A 19,128-nucleotide genomic window follows, 5' to 3' on the forward strand; every position below is an offset into this window, starting at 1 on the left:
CTGGATCAATTCTTGAATATCTGTTTAATCACCAAATACGTATTAAACCTCTGCCACACGCAAATATCTCTCCAAGATGCTGGGAATACAATGATGAAAAACATAGACATAGTCCTTGCCCTCATGAAACCTACAATTTGATCATGAAAACAGGCCGCCCCTCCCATAGTAAAATAATATTATAATGACAAGTCGTGATAAGGATAAAGAAAGAAATGAGCAGAGTGCTGAGATAGAAATATACAGGAAGGACCTATTTTGGATAAGGGGATGTGAGGAACAACCTCTGTGAGAAGGCCAAGAAAGAGACAGCAATGAACATCGGAACTAAAGGAGAATCCCATGTGGAGGATAAGGATGTCCAGAAGCCTCCCTATGGCAGGGGAGAGCTTAGTAAGTTCAAGGAACAAAAGAGGGCCATGGGGTTGCAGCCCATAGAGGGAGGGAAAGAGTGGTGGAATGTTGAGTTTCTGGGCCAGGTATGGTGGCTCACGCCTATAATCCCAGCACTTTGGGAGGCCGAGGCAGGTGGATCACCAAGGTCAGAAGTTTGAGACCAGCCTGGCCAACATGGTGAAACCCCGTCTCTACTAAAATTAGAAAAAATTAGCCGGTCATGATGGTTGACACCTGTAATCCCAGCTATTCAGCAGGCTAAGACAGGAGAATTGCTTGAACCTGGGTGGTGGAGGTTGCAGTGAGCCGAGATCGTGCCACTGCACTCCAGTCTGGGCAACAGGGTGAGACTCCGTCTCAAAAAAAAAAAAAAAGAAGAAAATTGTTGAGTTTCTGAGTGGGAAGGGCCTTGTAGGCCATAGTAAGCCATAGTAAGGCTTCATATTAATTCTCATTGCAGTGAAAAACCATCAGAGTGTTTTACGCAGCATAGCAATGAGACCTGATTAATGTGTTTAAAACATTTCTCTGACTATTGCATGAAGTCTAGAATGGAGCAGGGTGGAATGCTGCAGGGAGTCCAATTGGGAGGCTGTTGCGTATCACAGGTGAGAGAGGAGGAAGCAGAAGCAAGATCAAGAGCAGACTCAAAGCAAGGTGTCAAAGGATTGCCACAGATGGGTGGGACTTACCAGGTGACTCACAAGTGAATCATCCTGGCTTCAGTGAATCATCCTGGCTTAAGGTTCAGGATTAGGAAAGACAAGCTTCCTCATCGCGAAGTTTATTCGACAAGTATTTAACACGCATCTACTATGTTCCAAGTACTAGGCTGGTCATTGAGGATACAACCGTAGATGAAACCATGTCCCTACTCTTCTTCTGGGCTCACATTCTAGAGAGGAGAGAGAGATAACACACAAATAAGCAAACAGATAACAGTGCCCTAGAAATCAGAGCCTGAAACAAAAGCTCATGGCTAAGACTTTATGAGAGAAGGTGCAATTTAGGGGGAGTAAAAGTGAAGGAAAGTAGGAAGTGAGACAGGAAAGGAAGAATAGCAAATAAAAGGGGTATGTTACCAAGATGGCTAGCTTTGCAACAAATACAACTTGTTTCTCCATCTCCATCTCTTTCAGAGAGGTCAAATAAAATCACTGCATCTCAAAACAATCCACTGGAGGGAGGAAGGGTAAGCGATTAACCCTCGGTCTCTTCCTATCTCCCGCTTTTCATTGATTTGTCTACTGTGCAGGACATTAACTGTATGTATTTCTGGGTTGTGCCGCTGGCTGCAGGACAGCTGCTGGGGAAGCAGAGCTTTGTCGAGTCAGACCTCAGTGCTGCAGCTCCTGCAGCTCCGACCAAAGATAAGTCTAACCCTCCTCTCTGGGGGAAGGAGCACCAATCTGTGGCAGTATGGATGAAGTGATTGACAGTGGTGGCGTTACGGCATAAGTTGTCACTAAGATCTCTCCAGGATGGAAAATGGGCAAGCCCAGGGGACAGGATGAAGGGGATGAGGGAAGGCCCCTCCAATGACGTATTAGTTGAGCAAAGCCTCAGATGGAATGTGGGCACATCCCACGCAAATATCTAGGAGAAAGCCTTCCAGGCAGAGGAACAGCGCATAGAAAGGCACTGATTCAGGACTGTGCTCAGCTTGTTTGGGAAAAGCCAGGAGGCCAGTGTGGCCAGGAGAAGTGACGTAGGAAGAGAGCCATAGGAGGAGGGACCAGAAAGATGGAGGAGCCTGGTCACATGGGACCTTGTCAGCCATAGGAATGACACTGAATCCTATTCTGAGAGAAAAGAAAAGCCATTTCAGAGCTGTAATATGACCTGATTGCAATTTTGTTTTTTTGAGACAGAGTCTCGCTGTGTTGCCCAGGCTGGAGTACAGTGGTGTGATCTCAGCTCACTGCAACTTCCACCTCCTGGATTCAAGCAATTCTCCTGCCTCAGCCTCCCGAGTAGCTGGGATTACAGGTGGCACTACCATGCCCAGCTAATTTTTGTATTTTTAGTAGAGACAACGTTTTGCCATGTTGGCCAAGCTGGTCTCAAACTCCTGACCTCAGGTGATCAGCCCACCTATGCATCCCAAAGTGCTGGGATTACAGGCATGAGCCACCACAGCCAGCCCCTGATTCCAATTTAAAAGGATTGTTCTAGCCCCTGTGAGAGGAGACTGCAGAAGCAAGGTGGAGCAGGGGAACCCAGGAAGATATGATGGTGGCTTGACCCAGAGTGGGAGCGTTGCTCAAAGGGGACAGATTCAGGGTACAAAGGAGAGCCTATAGAACTTGATAATGTCCTGAGCTGAGAAAGAAGAGTCAGTACCTGGCTTAAAAAGTGTCCATGTACTAATGTAGGAAGAATAAGATTTGGGAAGATGCATGGAACTGTGAGTTCAGTTTTGCATTTCATCATTCAAGGTGTCTTCGGGACACCCCAGTGGAGATGTTTGGAGTTTAGGGAGAGATTGAGACTGGAGATACTAATTTGAAAGTTACCTGCAAGTAATCTTCGAACCATGAGGCTGGATGCGATCAGCTGGGAAGTGAGTACAGCTGGAGAAGAGGTCCAAGAACTAAACCCCAGAATATTCTGATTTTTAAAAGTCGGAAAGACAAAAAAAGACACAGCAAGGGAGACAGAAGGAGAGACTTGTAAAGTAGGAGAACCAGCTGAAAGTGGTAACCTAGAACCCAAGGAGTGAGTGATCCACCAAGTCACTGCCTCTGAGAACTGAGTAAAAAGAGACTGGAGATTAGATCGGAGCTCCAAGCTAAGGTCTGCAGAGCACCAGGTTACAGGGAGGTGCTGAAGAGTCCCAGCTGCAGTGGGTCAGGGTGAGTGTGCTGGAGGTTTGGATCAGGTTTCGCCAATGAAGTTCCAGGCCACTCTCCTTGCTTCAACCAGATCTGCACTGCTTTTATCTTTGGAGTTTTCATGTGAGATATCCTTCAAAGAAAGGACTCTACTACTTAAAATACAAAAACTTTGAAAACTGTTGGAGTACATTCTACCACTGGGAAAGAGACAAAAACATGGACAGGGACCATCCGTGCAGTGCAGCTCCAAGGAAAATCTAAAACCGAGGGTGAAAACCATAGAGTAGATCAAGCTTGTCCAACCCACAGCCCACAGGTGGCATGCGACCCAGGACGGCTTTGAAACCGTCCAACACAAGACCATGAACTTTCTTAAAACATAATGGGCTGGCTGCAGTGGCTCACACCTGTAATCCCAGTACTTTGGGAGGCTGAGATGGGCAGATCACCTGAGGTCAGGATTTCAAGACCAGCGTGGCCAATATGGCGAAATCCTATCTCTACTAAAAATATAAAAATTAGCTGGGTGGTGCACGCCTGTAATCCTAGCTACTCGGGAGGCTGAGGCAAGAGAATCACTCGAACCAGGGAGGCAGAGGTTTCAGTGTGCTGAGATTGTGCCACTGCACTCCTGCCTGAGCAACAGGCAACAGAGGAAGACCACATCTTAAAACACACACACACACACACACACACACACATACACACAGAGACACACCATGGGACATTTTTGCAATTCCTTTAAGTTCACCAGCTATCATTAGCATTTGCATATTTTAGGTGTGGCCCAACACAACTCTTCATCTTCCATTGTGGCCCAGGGAAGCCAAAAGATTGGACTTCCCTGGAGTAGATTGTTTGTAAGGTCTGTTTCAACCTTAAAATACTTGGATTCTACTCTCTAGGTCCCAGCCACCGAACAACCATCTCAGTTCAGACTCCACCTCACGGTGTGGTCTGATAATGACCTTGATGGAGACCAGTGACCTGGCTGGTCATATTGGCCTGATAACATTCATCAGGTCACATTGGCCTGATAACATTTATCGGCCTCTGAGGAGTGACTGTAAGAAGCTTATACTTGATCAAAGTGCTGCCTTGAACTCTGACTTTGAAGAGAACTGCTGGACTGAAATGTTCACGGTGAGTCAACAAACCCTTCCTTCCTTCTGCCGACCTCATCTTCATCCGCTTCAAGGTGGGCCTGGCCTCAGGCCGTGTCTGGACAAGGTCTTGTCCATGACTGCCAGCCTCTGGTAACAGAGAAGCTTACTTGTCCTGGTCAATTCCTAAGTAACCTACATTTTTCTTGGTTTCCTACATATTGTAATCCCCCTGCCTTCTCTCACGGTGAAGTGCTAACAAGTTTAAATATCCGAAGATGCTCTTCCTTCCTTGGATGAAACTTTCTAAGCTCTATCAACTTGTTTATAGGTCTGGGGAAATACAATGATCCTGAAGAAAACCTGAGCTTATGTGAAGCAACTTTGTTTTCCTTTGACGAACTCCCATTTCCAACACCAGAATCGAACTGCAAGGAAATGAAGCATAAACAGCTGAATTTACAAATCTTCTAATTCTGATTTTTTTATTTTTGTTTTTGAGACAAAGTCTTGTCCTGTGGCCCAGGCTGGAGTGCAATGGTGTGATTATAGCTCACTGCAGCCTCGAACTCCTGGTCTCAAGTGATCCTCCCACCTCAGCCTCCCAAGTAGCTGGGACTACAGGCAAGAGTCACCATGCCCAGCTACTTTTTAAATTTTTGTTAAGATGGGATCTTGCTATGTTGCCCAGGCTGGTCTCCAACTCCTGGCCTAAACGATCCTCCCACCTTGGCTTCCCAAAGTGCTAGAATTATAGGCATAAGCCACCATTCCCAGCCTAATTCATATTTTTAAGCAGGAAGCATAGTCTACCTTATAACTCCTATGCTCTTCTTCCAAAACCTTTACCCTGTAGTTTATGAACTGCGATGAAGGACCAAGTACATCTCCATTCTAACGGCACATTATAATGTCCACACAATATATAAATAAAAGAAAAGCAAGCCGATCATGAAGGCTCACACCTGTAAATCCAGCACTTTCAGAGGCCAGGGTGGGGGGATCACTTGAGGCCAGGAGTTCAAGACCAGCCTGGGTGACATGGTGAAACCTCATCTCTACCAAAAATATAAAAATTAGCCAGGTGGTGGCTAATTCCACCTGGCACACGCCTGTAATTCCAGCTACTTGGGAGGCTGAGGCAGGAGAATCACTTGATCCTGGGAGGCAGAGGTTGCAGAGAACCGAGATCACACCACTGCACTCCAGCCTGGGCAACAGAGTGAGACTCCATCTCAAAAAAAAATAAAAATAAAAAAAGAAAGGCAATGTGGTACCATGACTTAGGATCTTACATAAGTCACCCATCTCGCTTACCTACTGTAATGGACATTTGTTGCTTTCGCTTGTACAGCACTCTTTCTCTAGATCTTCCTTTGGACAACCACCTCCTCCCTGCCTTCATTCCTGTGGTTTGGTGAAGCTGACACTTCTCCCAGCTTTAGGGAGGGGCATGAGCCCACAGGCCAGAGTCAATCAATGCATTCCATCCACCAGCCCAGAGACTGAGTCAGCAAAGGTCCCAGAGCCCCACTTGGGCCAATGGCAGTCAGGTCAAGGACTTTGTGGAACTGTTGCTCAGAGGACAGGTACTCTCCTTGCACTGAAACTGGAGTTATGGGGGTATGAACCTGGGGCTACTAACAGCCATCTTGCCCCCAGAAGGAAGCACTTACCTAAGTTTAATGTATACCCAGAGGAGGGCAGAGCAAATAGATAAGAGACAGGGTTCTGGGGTCAACTGTGTCTGAAGTCAGAGACATGAAATAAATTTCATTTTTTGCTCAGGTAACTTTGAATTTTCTGTCACTTGCAAACCAAGGGAATCTTAAGTGATCCATTGTCTCTGGATCTTGATAGCTAAACCTTTAAAATGAGAATGTTGAAAACTAGTCAGTGCTGTGGAGGCACCATTGGCATTTGGGGTGAGACAATTCTCTAGTGTGCAAACTGTCCTGAACATTCATTTTTTGCCCCTGACAACTAAATTCCAGAAGCACCCCTCAGTCTTCATGACAAACAAACATTCACCACCCATTCCACTACATAAGCACAGAAATGCGCGCACACACACACACACACACACACACATACACATATTTTCAAATGCCCCCTAGGGGGTAGCTGAAAACCAGTAAGCCAGTGAAGTAGAAAATCTCTAAGGTCCCTTCTAATCGAGCTGAAATTAGCCATGTCATGTATCAAAAATTAAGTTCCCTAGAATCTAGGCTAAGCATCAGCTGAGAATAATTGAAAGTCTGTGTTCACTTATTTGTAAAATGAGGACACTAATATACAGCTCTATGGGTAAACCTGTGAAAGGATGATCACAACCAGTTACTTGATATGGAATCATTCTAACATAACCTAAAATGGTGCTTTAACATTCTCAAGGAAAATATCCTAAGTGCTTTTGAATACCATTGTTGCTTATAATTTTCCTCATTAAATAAAGTTTTAAAACTGAAATTTTAAAGTGATCTTTTCCTAACATTAATTCATCTATTCGTAAAGGATTAAAATCACTTATAAAGCTACTCACTGTAGCCAGCATTTTTCTAGACCTCTCAATAACATCTCCATCAAGAGCAGTTGGCTTGGAGAAGGGGTTCATTTTTACAAAGAAACGGGGTTTATCACTTCCCAAGTGTCACTGCAAGGATGACTAGAGAACAACAGTGAAATTGATGGCTGGTAGTCAGCTACGCTCATTTACTTCTCCACGCCAATCTCTTAGCTCGTGTAACTTACTACATGTCGTTCTTTGTTAGCCAAAACCACAAATGTGAAGTCCATGAGTGCCAAGGACCTCCTGTACCACACAGTGCTCAGTAAATGTAAGAGAATAAAGTTTCCAGTGCTGTTTACAATTTAGGAGTTTTTAAATCTATTTTCATATTACCTTTGTAACCTTTGTGAATTTGGGGTTTTTGTTTCGTTTTGTTTTTGCTTTTTTGCTTTAAGCCATGCTATTTTCCCTTCTTGGCAATTTTGTGCTCTTAATGTTAATTCTCAAACAAATGGTCTAAACTCTTCACTGGCAGATTCAGATATGTCAGGAGAGTGGGCGCTGTTCCATGTGTTGCCTTTGAAATATGAGCACAATAAGATGACTTCACATTGCGTGCGTATGCCAACCAAATTCCGGCTGAGGAATACAGCCATGACACAAGCCAGTCCTTTCATCCCAGCTCTCTATAAAACTGTCATAAATTATTGCTGCTGGATGTATTGCCAAGAGCCTGGGGCCAATGTTCATGTGTATGAGCATTTGAGGGGTATCCTATGCCACCCTAGTGGCTCAGCCAGCTAACAGCCTTTTCTCTCCACCTCAGCCCCTTGGAACACAGCAGTAGCTTTACACTATGCTATCTGCCCCTTGCAACAAAGCAGTAACTATTTGAGGGATGGAAAAGATGTACCATAAAAGACACAGAAGCGATAGACGAAAGGGAAGTAAGGGGAGGCAGTTAAACCACTTCAAAACCACTTTTAGAATTTCAGGCTGCGTAAAAAGTGGCCCTGAAACTGAGAGTGAAACCTCAATCTTTCGTTCATTCATCTTTGAAGCCAAAAGTTAGGGGGAGGCTGGCCCTGAAAGCACAGCCCCATGACTTAAGATGAATAGCAAATTTAAATAATTTCCCCCAAATTTTCTACATTAGCTTTGCTTTAAATTACTGCAGCTGTCCTGAATAGTCTCCCTCATCTTCTCTTTATTTCTTCTATTCCCCTCTCCCACCTTCGTTCCTCAGATTCAGGTCTTGCACAGAAACTGAGCCTTGATTTTCCGCAGAATATACTGTGACCAAGCCTCCTGCAGGGCTGTCTGTACATTAATGAAATGGAAGCGTCTTGAATCGTGTCCATCGTCCCTCCTTTACACAAAGTAATCACCTCCAGCTGGGCCAAGTTGATTGAGGAAACGTTCAGTTTTCACATGATTTTGCTGCAGCACCATAATGAATGTATTTCTTTGATGGAAGAAAGAAGCTTCATGAAATAAACTGCTTAAGGATTTGAAGTTGGAGCTGAAAACCTGGGCTTTATTCTTAACGACAATTGCTTTGCCATCTAAAACATTTCTCCATTTTGAAGGATCTGTCTTTTCTCTTCCAGCCACAACCCTCAAGCTACAATAACAGGCTCATGATTTTTTTTAGATGCCAAGGTTATGAATACTCTTTTTTGAATATTTTCCTTTGAACTCGTGTCTCTTGAAGAAGAAAAATAGCCCTATGTATTGCAGGGTTGACAGTAATAGACGAAACATACAAATTGTTCTCTTAGGGCCGTAAAATGCTCCAAAATGCACATAGAAAAATTCCAAATGCAACCTGATGTTTATGGAGCACTGTCTTTGCAGCTATAATTTTTAAAAAGTAATATTTCTGACTGGCATGAATTATACAGAGCATATTTCAGAGATTAATATCAGGTTAATGCTTTACAATGTCTCCGTTTATGACATCATGGCTGCTTTTCCCTTATCAGTGCAAACTCTCAGTGAGTAGAATTTGAGGATATGTCTTTTCAAAGGAAGAAAACCTTCACTGAATTAAGCTGCTTATGGTTTTATTTTTTCTTTTATCCCATTTCAACACATCCACCAACCTCCTCTAAAAATAATTGAACTAATGTGAACTCAACAGATTATAGTAGATCTCTTATTAATTTCATTTTGCCTCCAAATGAGTTTATCATTTAGACTTACAATTAGGTATGCAGTACTGTCAACTAATGTTTAGGTTCCTCATTAAAACTTCATTTCATTGTGTTTTAATATCCTCAGCCTGTTAGACCATTTCTTTTCTCATGTTAAAAAAAAAAAAAAATGTGTTTTCCCTGAACTCTTTTCAAATGTTTTCTCTCATCCAAAAAATTAATCCAGAAAACTCAGCTCTTTTAATCCTGCTTTGTGGCTTAGATACTTTAGCCCGGAACCACTTGCGTTGATTTGTATATGCCCACGCTTATGCAAAAATAGCCTTCGCTATGGCAGAGTAATCATTCTGCATGGAAATTATGTGTCTCTGAAGCCTAAGTTGTCAGGTGAATCGTGGCAGCAATGACCTAAGACTGCATCCCCAGTTTGAAATGACCTATAAAAATTTCAAGATACAACTATTGCTTTGCATTTGGCATCAGGAATATTCTGCATAGTTCTTTTCATGTAAAGGGGCAACATTCTAGAGCAGTTCCCAAGCATAAGCTTTAGAGCTAGACTTCTTGGGTACAAATCCCACTATGACCGCTTACTAGTTATGTAATATTGGAGAATACACTTAATTACTCTGAGCCTCATAAAGTAAGTTTACAAATACCACCTACCTCACACGATTGTTGTGGGGATTAAGTTAGTAAAACATATAAAGCACATGTGACTGTCTGGCACAGAGTTAGCACTCAGTAAGTGTTAGCTCTGAATATCATTAATTCACAGAGGCACGACGTTCCTTTACATGACTTTAGAAGGACATGCATGACTTTGGAAGGACATTTGGAAAATAAAAAGGAATCCTAGAAAAATCTAATTCTATAAAATTTACCAACGTGAAACTATAGACAGGTAATGTTATATATAAATATATATAAATGTAATATATATATTTATATATAAATGTTATATATAGCATAAAATATATCTAAGTATGCATATATAATTCTCGCTATATTCTTCTATATAATTTGCAGAGTCAAACAGATGAAATTGTTTTTATCCTTTTCTTACCTGAAAACTATGTTTTAGCAAGTAAATTACTTTCCCAATGACTTCCATTGTCACTTGGCACATTAATTCACTGAGTATTTACTAAATGTCTTGTCTGAACAGGGAACACACAGAACACAGTGGCCCCAACTAACTTCATCTGTATGCCAGGAACAATTTCCTAATTATTTAATTGATCAAGTTTGTATTTCTAGATAATTGTTTCCTGTAGCTAAAGACAACTTGTGAATGCCTATGTATTTCCAGAAAAAATGCTCTAAGTAACTAACCAAACTGAATACCATAATCTACCTAAACAAAAATTGTTACAACTACTGCTGTACTACTGTGTTACCTTAATATTGACTCTAGAGTTCACATTCAGCAGTCTTTTTCTGTCCCCACCTCAATCCAAAACCAAAACAGCAAATATATGCCTAGTAATTACATCGTTTAACAGGAAAAAACAGGTAATAAAAAAATTGTAATACAGTTTGATTATACCTTTATAAGAAAAATCTGCATTTAAGAAATGTGAGGAGACTGGATGCAGTGGCTCATTCCTGTAATCCCAGCACTTTGGGAGGCCAAGACAGGAAGATTGCTTGAGCCCAGGAGTTCAAGACCAGCTTGGGCAATATGGAGAAACCACATACATTCAAAAATGCCAAAAAAAATTAGCCAGGCAAAAAAATTAGCTAGGTGGTGCACGCCTGTAGTCCCAACCACTCGTCGGGCGGAGCTGAGAGGATCGCTTGAGCCCAGGAGGTCAAGGCTGCAGTGAGCCATGATATCATGCCACTGCACTCCAGCCTGGGCAACAGAGTGAGACCCTGTCTCAAAAAAAAAAAAAAAAAGAAAGAAAGAAAAGAAAAAGTGAGGAAAAACTAAAAAGCGAACTAATGGCAATTCTGTCAATATAATGGGATTATAGTTTTCTTGTTTTCTCCATTTTCCAAAATTTTTGTTATTGACTATTATTTGCACAATGAGAACGTTAAATTTGCAAAACCCTACAAAAATTGGACACGCATTAAATTATATCATTCTTCTTTTGTATAAAAAAAGACATCACAACATAGCACTTAATTCTGATTTTAATTTCCATAAAATTAACCCTACAAAGGTTTCTCAAAGAAATCTGAGAGCCTTCAAACTATATCTTTGTTTTGTATTACATGTAATAGATTCCCACATATGAAAAATCATAAAATGAAGGCTACATTTTCCAACCACTATTTAAGTACTGTTTAGAAGACTATGATTGAATAAATGAACCTGATTTTGCCTCATCATGTTTATCTAAAAGCGTTTTTGAAAGATATTTATTTTCCATTTTCTTTACACAGTCCCTCTTTTTCAATCTGTAAATAAAAATTAATAAGCAATTTAGGACACAATATCACAACATAATTATTCTATAATTGATCTGATAACCAAAGACACATAAGAATAGGATGATCTACAGGATAGATGTTTCCACACAGCATTTGTCTGAAATCAGATTATTTTAAATGATGCCTTGACTTTTGAATTCGATTCTAGAACCAATTATCATAAACTAAATCAGAGTATTACAAATGAAGATATTCCAACACAAAGACTTGTAGGATTTTGTTTAGATTGTCAATGGTTGATTCATCCAAATTTTCTTCATTGTCATCCATGGTGTGCCAGACTTCAGGGAAAGGAGATGGTATCAGATGCAGAATTGGAACACCTATTAAGAAAGACCCAATTTGTAACAATGCGCATTACTCCAGTGAGTAAACTAGAAAGTGTCATTCTTCAAGCAGAGGGAGCTCTGTGCCACATAAAGACAGCTGATAATTCATCATCATCTGTGTACTTTCTCATATCCCACCGTTGTACTCCAAAATCAGGCTGCGCGCACACACACGCACTGACACACGCACACACATTACCTCTTCTTAAAAATGGAATATGGTCATCCTGAATCACACCTCCATAACTGTAATTCTGGAAATACCGCCTCTCCAAAGAGTGATCCTTGAGCAAACCCAATTCATGAAGTTCATGTTCTGTAGATGACAATTATACAATAGATGAACAACTATTTTTATCTGATCAAGACTCATAATGTAATCTTATTTCAGGAGTTTGAAATCTTAGCACATGAGTCCATAATTTTTAAAAGATTATGCAACAGCAAGCATGGCCACACCCATGACAATAAACATCTGGGTTGAACAGGGGTGTGTACATTTTGAGCAGGAAGAGAGAAGAGTCACATGTGGCTCTAAACTTACAGGTGAGAACTTCCTTAGAGGTAGAAACTCAACAGAACCATAGAGAGATAGAGAATGAAAAAAACAGAGGACAGCTGGGTGGAAGGGGAGAATACAGGTGCAGATGTAAATGCTTCTAGGTCCTAGATGCTGCATGAAGAATGACTTAGATAAGATATGGAGCTTAAAGGGGAATATTCAAACAGAGTAGTGATGAAGTATATCAAGCGGCCACTCTATGGGAAAGGGATACCTAGTGTGACCTACATCAGTGGTTCTCAAAGTGTGATGTCTGACCAGCAACATCAGCAACACCTAGGAACTTGTCAGAAATGGAAATTATCTGGTCCCACCTCAGACTTACAGAAATTCTGGGGTTGGAGTCCAGCAATCTGTGTTATAAGAAGCCCTCCAGGTGATTCTGATCCACTTTAAAATTTGAGAACCACCGGCCTACATAAGTCACGTATTGTATGTTACAAGATGACAAGAGATCACGTGAATATTATAAGACAACCAAATGAACCTTCCTAGGATAGTTTTTTTTAATTGCTAAATTTAAAGGGTAAAAAATAAACCAACTAGTAATCAATCATACATAATATGATTCTAGGAACATTGGGAAAGCCCTAACCACCACCAAAAACAATATTCTTGTCTGTTTATTGGTATTTATAATTCCTTTACCATGAGACACAACTTTTTCTTATACAACTAGAAATATGGTTTGAAAAGTAAATACCAATAGGAGGGGCAGTACAATGCGTTAAAATTGCATGAAGGTGCAAGTTATTGGCATAAGTTCATTCTGGTACAGGAAATAATAAAAGTGCACAAAATCCTTGAAAGAAAGCCAATCTCAGTTTCTTGAGCCTACCATCAAAGTAAGGAAAACATGCTGCAAGGAAGAAGCCCAAGGAGTTTATATTAATAACACCATTATAGTCATTCTTTCAAACTAGGAAATGAAATTTGCCGATGATGTGCATCTGAAGTTCAGGTAGAAGTTTCTCTAAGATTCTAGACAAATTCTTTACTCATGGCAAAAGTGTGAGTTATGATGGCAGTGTTTTCCCCACTGCTTAGAAGTAATACAAATCTATCTTGCTCCAAGAAGTTTGTGTGGCTAATAAGGAATTTCTAGCATGAAATTCTTGCCTTCAAAGCAGCCCCCTGGGCTGGAATCTACAATAAAGATCAATCTAATTTTCATCTTTCCCTGATGCCTGAAGAGTTTTGTTTTGTTTTGGGTAGGGTGGAAGTACAAAGGTAAGAAGTTATTCTCCTTTTCTTTCTCCAAACCCCAAGCCCTCTCTTCCGCCAAAGATGCGTAAGTTTTCTAGGACTGGCCTGGCCTGACCTGGACTGGCCTCGTCTACTCCCATTTTTTTGACTCTAAATCTTGAAGGATCTGGCTTTCTCTTCATCCTGATCTCTTACTTCTTTGGAAAATTAGTGGAGACTGTACTAGATTTAAAGGAAAATAATATCTGGATAAGGAAGAAAATAGAAGATGGCAAAGACAGAGATGGAAAAGAAAAACTGAAGAATATATTTTGATATCATTATAAGAACATCATATTCATCATTAGCCAACATGCTTTGTTGAGTAAAGTTTCCTCCTGAAATGCATTCTACATGCTTCAAACAGGACTCTGGGAAAATATTTTCAAACCATTTTTCAGGATGTGCAAACATGAAATGTAGTATTTTATGTTTCCATTTGAAAATACATTTTCATGCAGGAAAATAAACTGGGCTTACTACAAAGATGAAAATAGTAAACAACTAATCAATAAAGCAAGAATAAAAGCCAATAAAGTATATTATACATTTAAATCATACATTTAAATTACAATTTTTTTTTCTTTTTTTGAGATGGAGCCTCACCCTGTCACCCAGGCTGGAGTGCAATGGCACCATCTTGGCTCACTGCAACCTCCACTTCCAAGGTTCAAGTGATTCTCATGCCTCAGCCTATCAAGTAGCTGGGATTACAGGTGCCCGCCACCATACCCAGCTGATTTTACTGAAACCCCGTCTCTACTAAACATGAAACCCCCATTTCATGTTGGCCAGGCTTGTCTCGAACTCCTGACCCTAGCTGATCTGCGCGCCTTGGCCTCCTAAAGTGCTAGGATTATAGGCGTGAGCCACTGTGCCCAGCCAAATTGTAAATTTTGAATTTTAAAATGTAGTATCTGTCAGTAGGAAGGAATTATGCTTTATTCATTAATAACAGTGGTGCTTACCAATTGCTTGAAGTCTTTCAAACCATCTGGCTGAGTTCGGAAAAAAATTGGGAAACATTGGATTTGGAGCTCCAATCAAATCCAATAAGACCAATAAATCCTAAGGCAGAAAAAGTAATGTTTAATCACCATCGCCAAAACACATTTTATATTCATCAATAGGGAAATACAATCAGCTAGAATTAACTGCATTTTAGTAATTGAGAATAATATGGGAAGCTATATGAATGAACAAAAGATTTACTAACATTTTATGCTAATTGTTTTGAAGAACTCTTTCAATCATGCTTATGCAATGTGGACAAATAGCAAAGTATTATTTGTGTATGTAATTCCAAAAAGATATCACTAAAGATAAATTAGAAAGAAGACATTTGAATAAATATTTTGTGGACTTTAAAAGCATACATTTATTTTCAGAAAAGAGTCCAAGCCTGTCTGATCTTCTATTCCACTCTGTGTAGTCATTTTATCCTTAATCTGTAATGATAAAACTCCCAAAGGAAGGCACTTGCATAGTAATTATTTATTGATCAAGTAGTATCTAAGAAAAATTCCTTGTACAAGAGCTATATAACATTGTGTCTCTGGATCTCCATTTCCCTGTGTATCAAATAAGAAGCTCAAACTAGCTGATCTCTAAAACTTCCTTCTGATTATAGTTCTCTATCATCTCATCACAAGGACTCTCTGAAGACTACTCACTAGATTAAGACCTCCTGATTTACCTAAGTAAAATAATGTGTGGATAAATATTTAGCATACATCCTAACACATAGTAGATAAATATTTTCAGAGTTTGTGATCCTAACGACATAGTATGAATAAATTCATAAATGAAAATTCAATATATTTGTTGTAAGAAAAAATAGGCTTGTTTGAAATAGGAACATATTCACAAGGTTAGATAAGCTATTAAGGGTCTGTTTCTGGAAAATAATGATCTTCATCAACAAATTTATTTATCAGTCCAAATATATGAATCACTGTGGCTTCATATATTTGGACTGATAAATAAATAACTTTGTTCTGCTACTGATCAACCAGGCCTCTTCTCTTGTGAATATGTTCTGAATGCTTTTTGGGGACTTGGGCACAAGTGAATGAATGAGATGCTGACCACATTCCCCTGGCCCATTAGGAGCTGCCAATGGATAACAGGAGGGAGCAAATGCCAACAGGAGGTGTGTTAGGGTCATAGAGGACATAGAATGTGGCCATTTGGACTTTTATAGGGTGAAGGTCAGTGACAGGGCAATGGGTAAGAATGAGTAGGGGTGCTGGGAATAAGCTATCAGTTCACAGATGGGGTGAGCTTCAGGGAGGGATGAAGGCAATGGGGAGAGAGAAGTCTCAAGGGTAGCATGAGGTTCCAAGTTGGGGTTAGTGAAGATGTGGGGACAGAATGATGATCAAATATGGAAAGAGAGTCAGAGTCAGGAGAGGATGCAGGGGCCGGGGGAGGGATTAGGGATGGAGTGTGGGCCCAGGAATGGGGATGAAAATGAGGCTGTGTGTTGCACTCATTACTTAGTAATAATAGCAGGGTTTTAAGGCAGCATCAAAATATCCTCACCCCCATGTCAAAAATGCCACATCAAAACCAACACATCAAACTGTCATAGTCACACTGGAGTCATGGTAATGCTTTGAAGTCACAAGGAAATTCTTCACCCCCACCCCTCTTGTATTCCATTTCCCAAAGCCCCATGTTCTTCAGACTTATAAAGACCTCAAAGAAGGGGTTTGCTCTCTCCACCTCCATACAGTACTGGGGGAATGGGCTCCCATTGGGCCCAAGTGAATCTGATGCTCCTGTAATCTAATTTTTTACATCATTTTATCATTTTAATTAAGCTCAGTCAAACATGGCTTCAAACCAGCAATCTACCTTCCTTTCTTTTTCTTTCTTTCTTTCTTTCTTTCTTTTCTTTCTTTCTTCTTTCTTTCTTTCTTTCTTCTTTTTTTTCTTTTCTTTCTCCATCTCTTTCTCTCTCTCTCTCTCTCTTTCTTTCTTTCTTTTTTAAATAGGGTCTCCCTCTGTCACCCAGGCTGGAGTGCAATGGAGCAATGATAGCTCACTGCAGCCTCAAACTCCTGGGCTCAAACAATCCTCCTGCCTTAGCCTCTTGAGTAGCTTAAGATTACAGGCATACACAACCACACCCAGCTAATTATTTTATTTGTTGTAGAGATGAAGTCCCCTTATGTTGCCCAGTCTGGTCTCAAACTCCTGGGCTCAAGTGATCCTCCTGCCTCAACCTCCCAAAACGCTGGGATTACAGGTATGAGCCACGGTGCCAGTTCAGAATCATTCTTTTTAGCTCTGGGATTCCTCAACAACCCAATGCCTGCCAAGGAATGTTCTATCATAAACACTCTGCTCCGAGGATACTGTGGCATTTTTAGGTCTTTACTTGGCTTTTGCAACCTTTTCCTTGCAGGGAGAGCCTACAGCTACAGTGCCATGGAAATTGCCCAGACTAACCATGCCATGCAGTTGGCTGGTGCCTCTCGCTCCAGGCGGGTGCGGGGTCGATGCCATCTTTGCAGCTAAGTGTCGAGACCCATAGAGAGAATCTTGAGGAGACCAGTGAAGAAAAGCCTCTTCCCCATCAAAGAATATCAGCTGGAGTGACAAATGTGGCTTGGAGTCTGAAACAGTCTGGTAAAAACGACAATAAAAAGATAGCAAAAAAAATACTGAATGATGATGAAAAATAGCATGATTTTCTATTAATTGGGCTAAAAGATAGATGTGCCATAAAGAAAGGAAGATACCAAAGCAAGTGAAACTATGCCAAAATTTATTCCACACCACTTCCGCTTCAAAAGTCATCACACCTCCCACAGTCCTCACCCATGTAAACCACCTTCTTCCATTCCCTCTGAAAATAGAAGTCTTTTATGTTTTTTCTTACTCCTCACAGAATTTTGAAACAATGAAAGTGCTCTGATGAATCGTGTGATACATCACCCACTTCCCCTACAAGAGGGTGTGTTGCCTCAGCTGCTGGGAGAGCCGTCAGTCACTTTAGGAATTGTCTCAGCTGTGCCTCCTGGGAGTGTCCTACATCCGGTACTGACCAACACGGGTACTGGGGGCTCCCTAAAGAGCCGTCATATCTCCAGGGCTCCCCAGAGGTTGGCTGAGGCCATTGTTGAACCTGCACTGCAGCTCGACTTCTCCCTCCATCCAACACCATTTCTTTCCCCTCCCTAATACCTGTGTTGATCCAAGGCCACTCCCTAGTAAGTGACCTGAATGCTAAGCTCCATATCAGAGGGTGCTTCCTGGGGAATCCAACCTGGAACAACTGTAAATCTTTCTTGCTTCTCACCTTATTTAAGTCTTCAATTTTGTACTGAGTCTAGCTTCAAGAGTCTGCCCTAGGAATGCTACAGAGACACAAAGAATAATAATTATAGCCCTTCCCTTGAAATAGCCTATACTTTAGTTGGGTTGGGGAGAGATAAAACAAATACATGAGCATGGCAAAATGTGCCACCAGCCACAAATGTAACATAAAAGTCCTCTAAAAATTGGATAGAATGAGAAGCAAAATCCTGGAGTTCCAAGGAAGGCTTTATGAAAAAGACAGTGTTTGAACAGAACTAAAAAGAGTGACTAGATTCTGATTGATTTTACACTTTCCTCTGTCTGACAATAATCCCTGTCTTTCAGATTGGGCCTGTTACTCTAAACTTCAAAATCCTTCAATCCCACCAGAACCCCTAATCTATTGAATATTTTACCTTTTCACAGTCCTTCACCCCCATAATGTCCTCACTTCACTCCCTATTTGGCTTAAATTCCAGTCAATCATTCCAATTGCTTACTAGCATACACCCTTAACTCCCTTGCCCCTCTCTGCCTTGGTCAAACTTTCATGGCAAAAACAAAACATTAAGTCCCACTCTCTACCTACTTTGTGCCGGCACTCATGCAGCTAAACCTCGCCAGAGAAAAAATATATAACCACACTGTCTGGCCTTGCTTAAAGTTCATGACCACAAACCTCACACTGGCCTTTCATGTTGACTGGCAAGTCATGCTGTATTTTCTTAGTTCAGTCACTCTGGTACTCTTCTAAGATTTCACATTCCGCCTCTCCCTGCCACCTCACCCATCTTCATTCCCAACCGATGACCTTGATTTCTTTCTGTCATGCTCATATTAGATGCCAATCTCTCTGCTTGTGCACAAAATCCTATCCCCTCTCATCTGCTCAAGGGCATTGCTTTAGCAAATGCCATTTCTCTCCTACATCATCAATCTTTCTATCTCTGCTGGATAACTCCCATCGGCCAAGACACAAGCTGTTGCTTTTCTCATCTTAAAACATTTGACCTCACTATCTCCACCATCTACTGCCCAATTTTGTAATTCCAGTTACAGCAAAAACCCCTTGAAGCAGTTGTCTATTCACACTGTCTCCAATCCCGCTTCTTAAACTTAGTCCAGTTGGGTTTTATCTCCACCATGTACTGAAACTGCTTTTGTCAAGATCACCAATGACTCTACATGGCTACATCCAGTGGTCAACTCTCGGTCTTCATCTCTCTTGACTTATTGTCAGC

General features: G+C 41.0%; 1 protein-coding gene across 1 annotated transcript in view; it reads right to left on the reverse strand.

The window, feature by feature from the left end:
• Positions 1 to 11,125: 11,125 nt before the first annotated feature.
• QPCT (glutaminyl-peptide cyclotransferase) overlaps positions 11,126 to 19,128 on the reverse strand; it is a 20,940-nt gene continuing 12,937 nt past the window's right edge. Inside the window, exons 3-6 of the mRNA XM_011967645.1 lie at positions 17,036 to 17,212; positions 14,548 to 14,647; positions 11,972 to 12,088; positions 11,126 to 11,766 (exon numbers count right to left, since the gene is read on the reverse strand). Of these exons, the coding sequence (XP_011823035.1) occupies positions 11,621 to 11,766; positions 11,972 to 12,088; positions 14,548 to 14,647; positions 17,036 to 17,212 (540 nt within the window). The 3' untranslated portion in view covers positions 11,126 to 11,620. The remainder of the gene's footprint in view (positions 11,767 to 11,971; positions 12,089 to 14,547; positions 14,648 to 17,035; positions 17,213 to 19,128) is intronic.

The sequence above is a fragment of the Mandrillus leucophaeus genome, unplaced genomic scaffold (genome assembly GCF_000951045.1).
Source record: "Mandrillus leucophaeus isolate KB7577 unplaced genomic scaffold, Mleu.le_1.0 Scaffold805, whole genome shotgun sequence".
NCBI lineage: Eukaryota > Metazoa > Chordata > Mammalia > Primates > Cercopithecidae > Mandrillus > Mandrillus leucophaeus.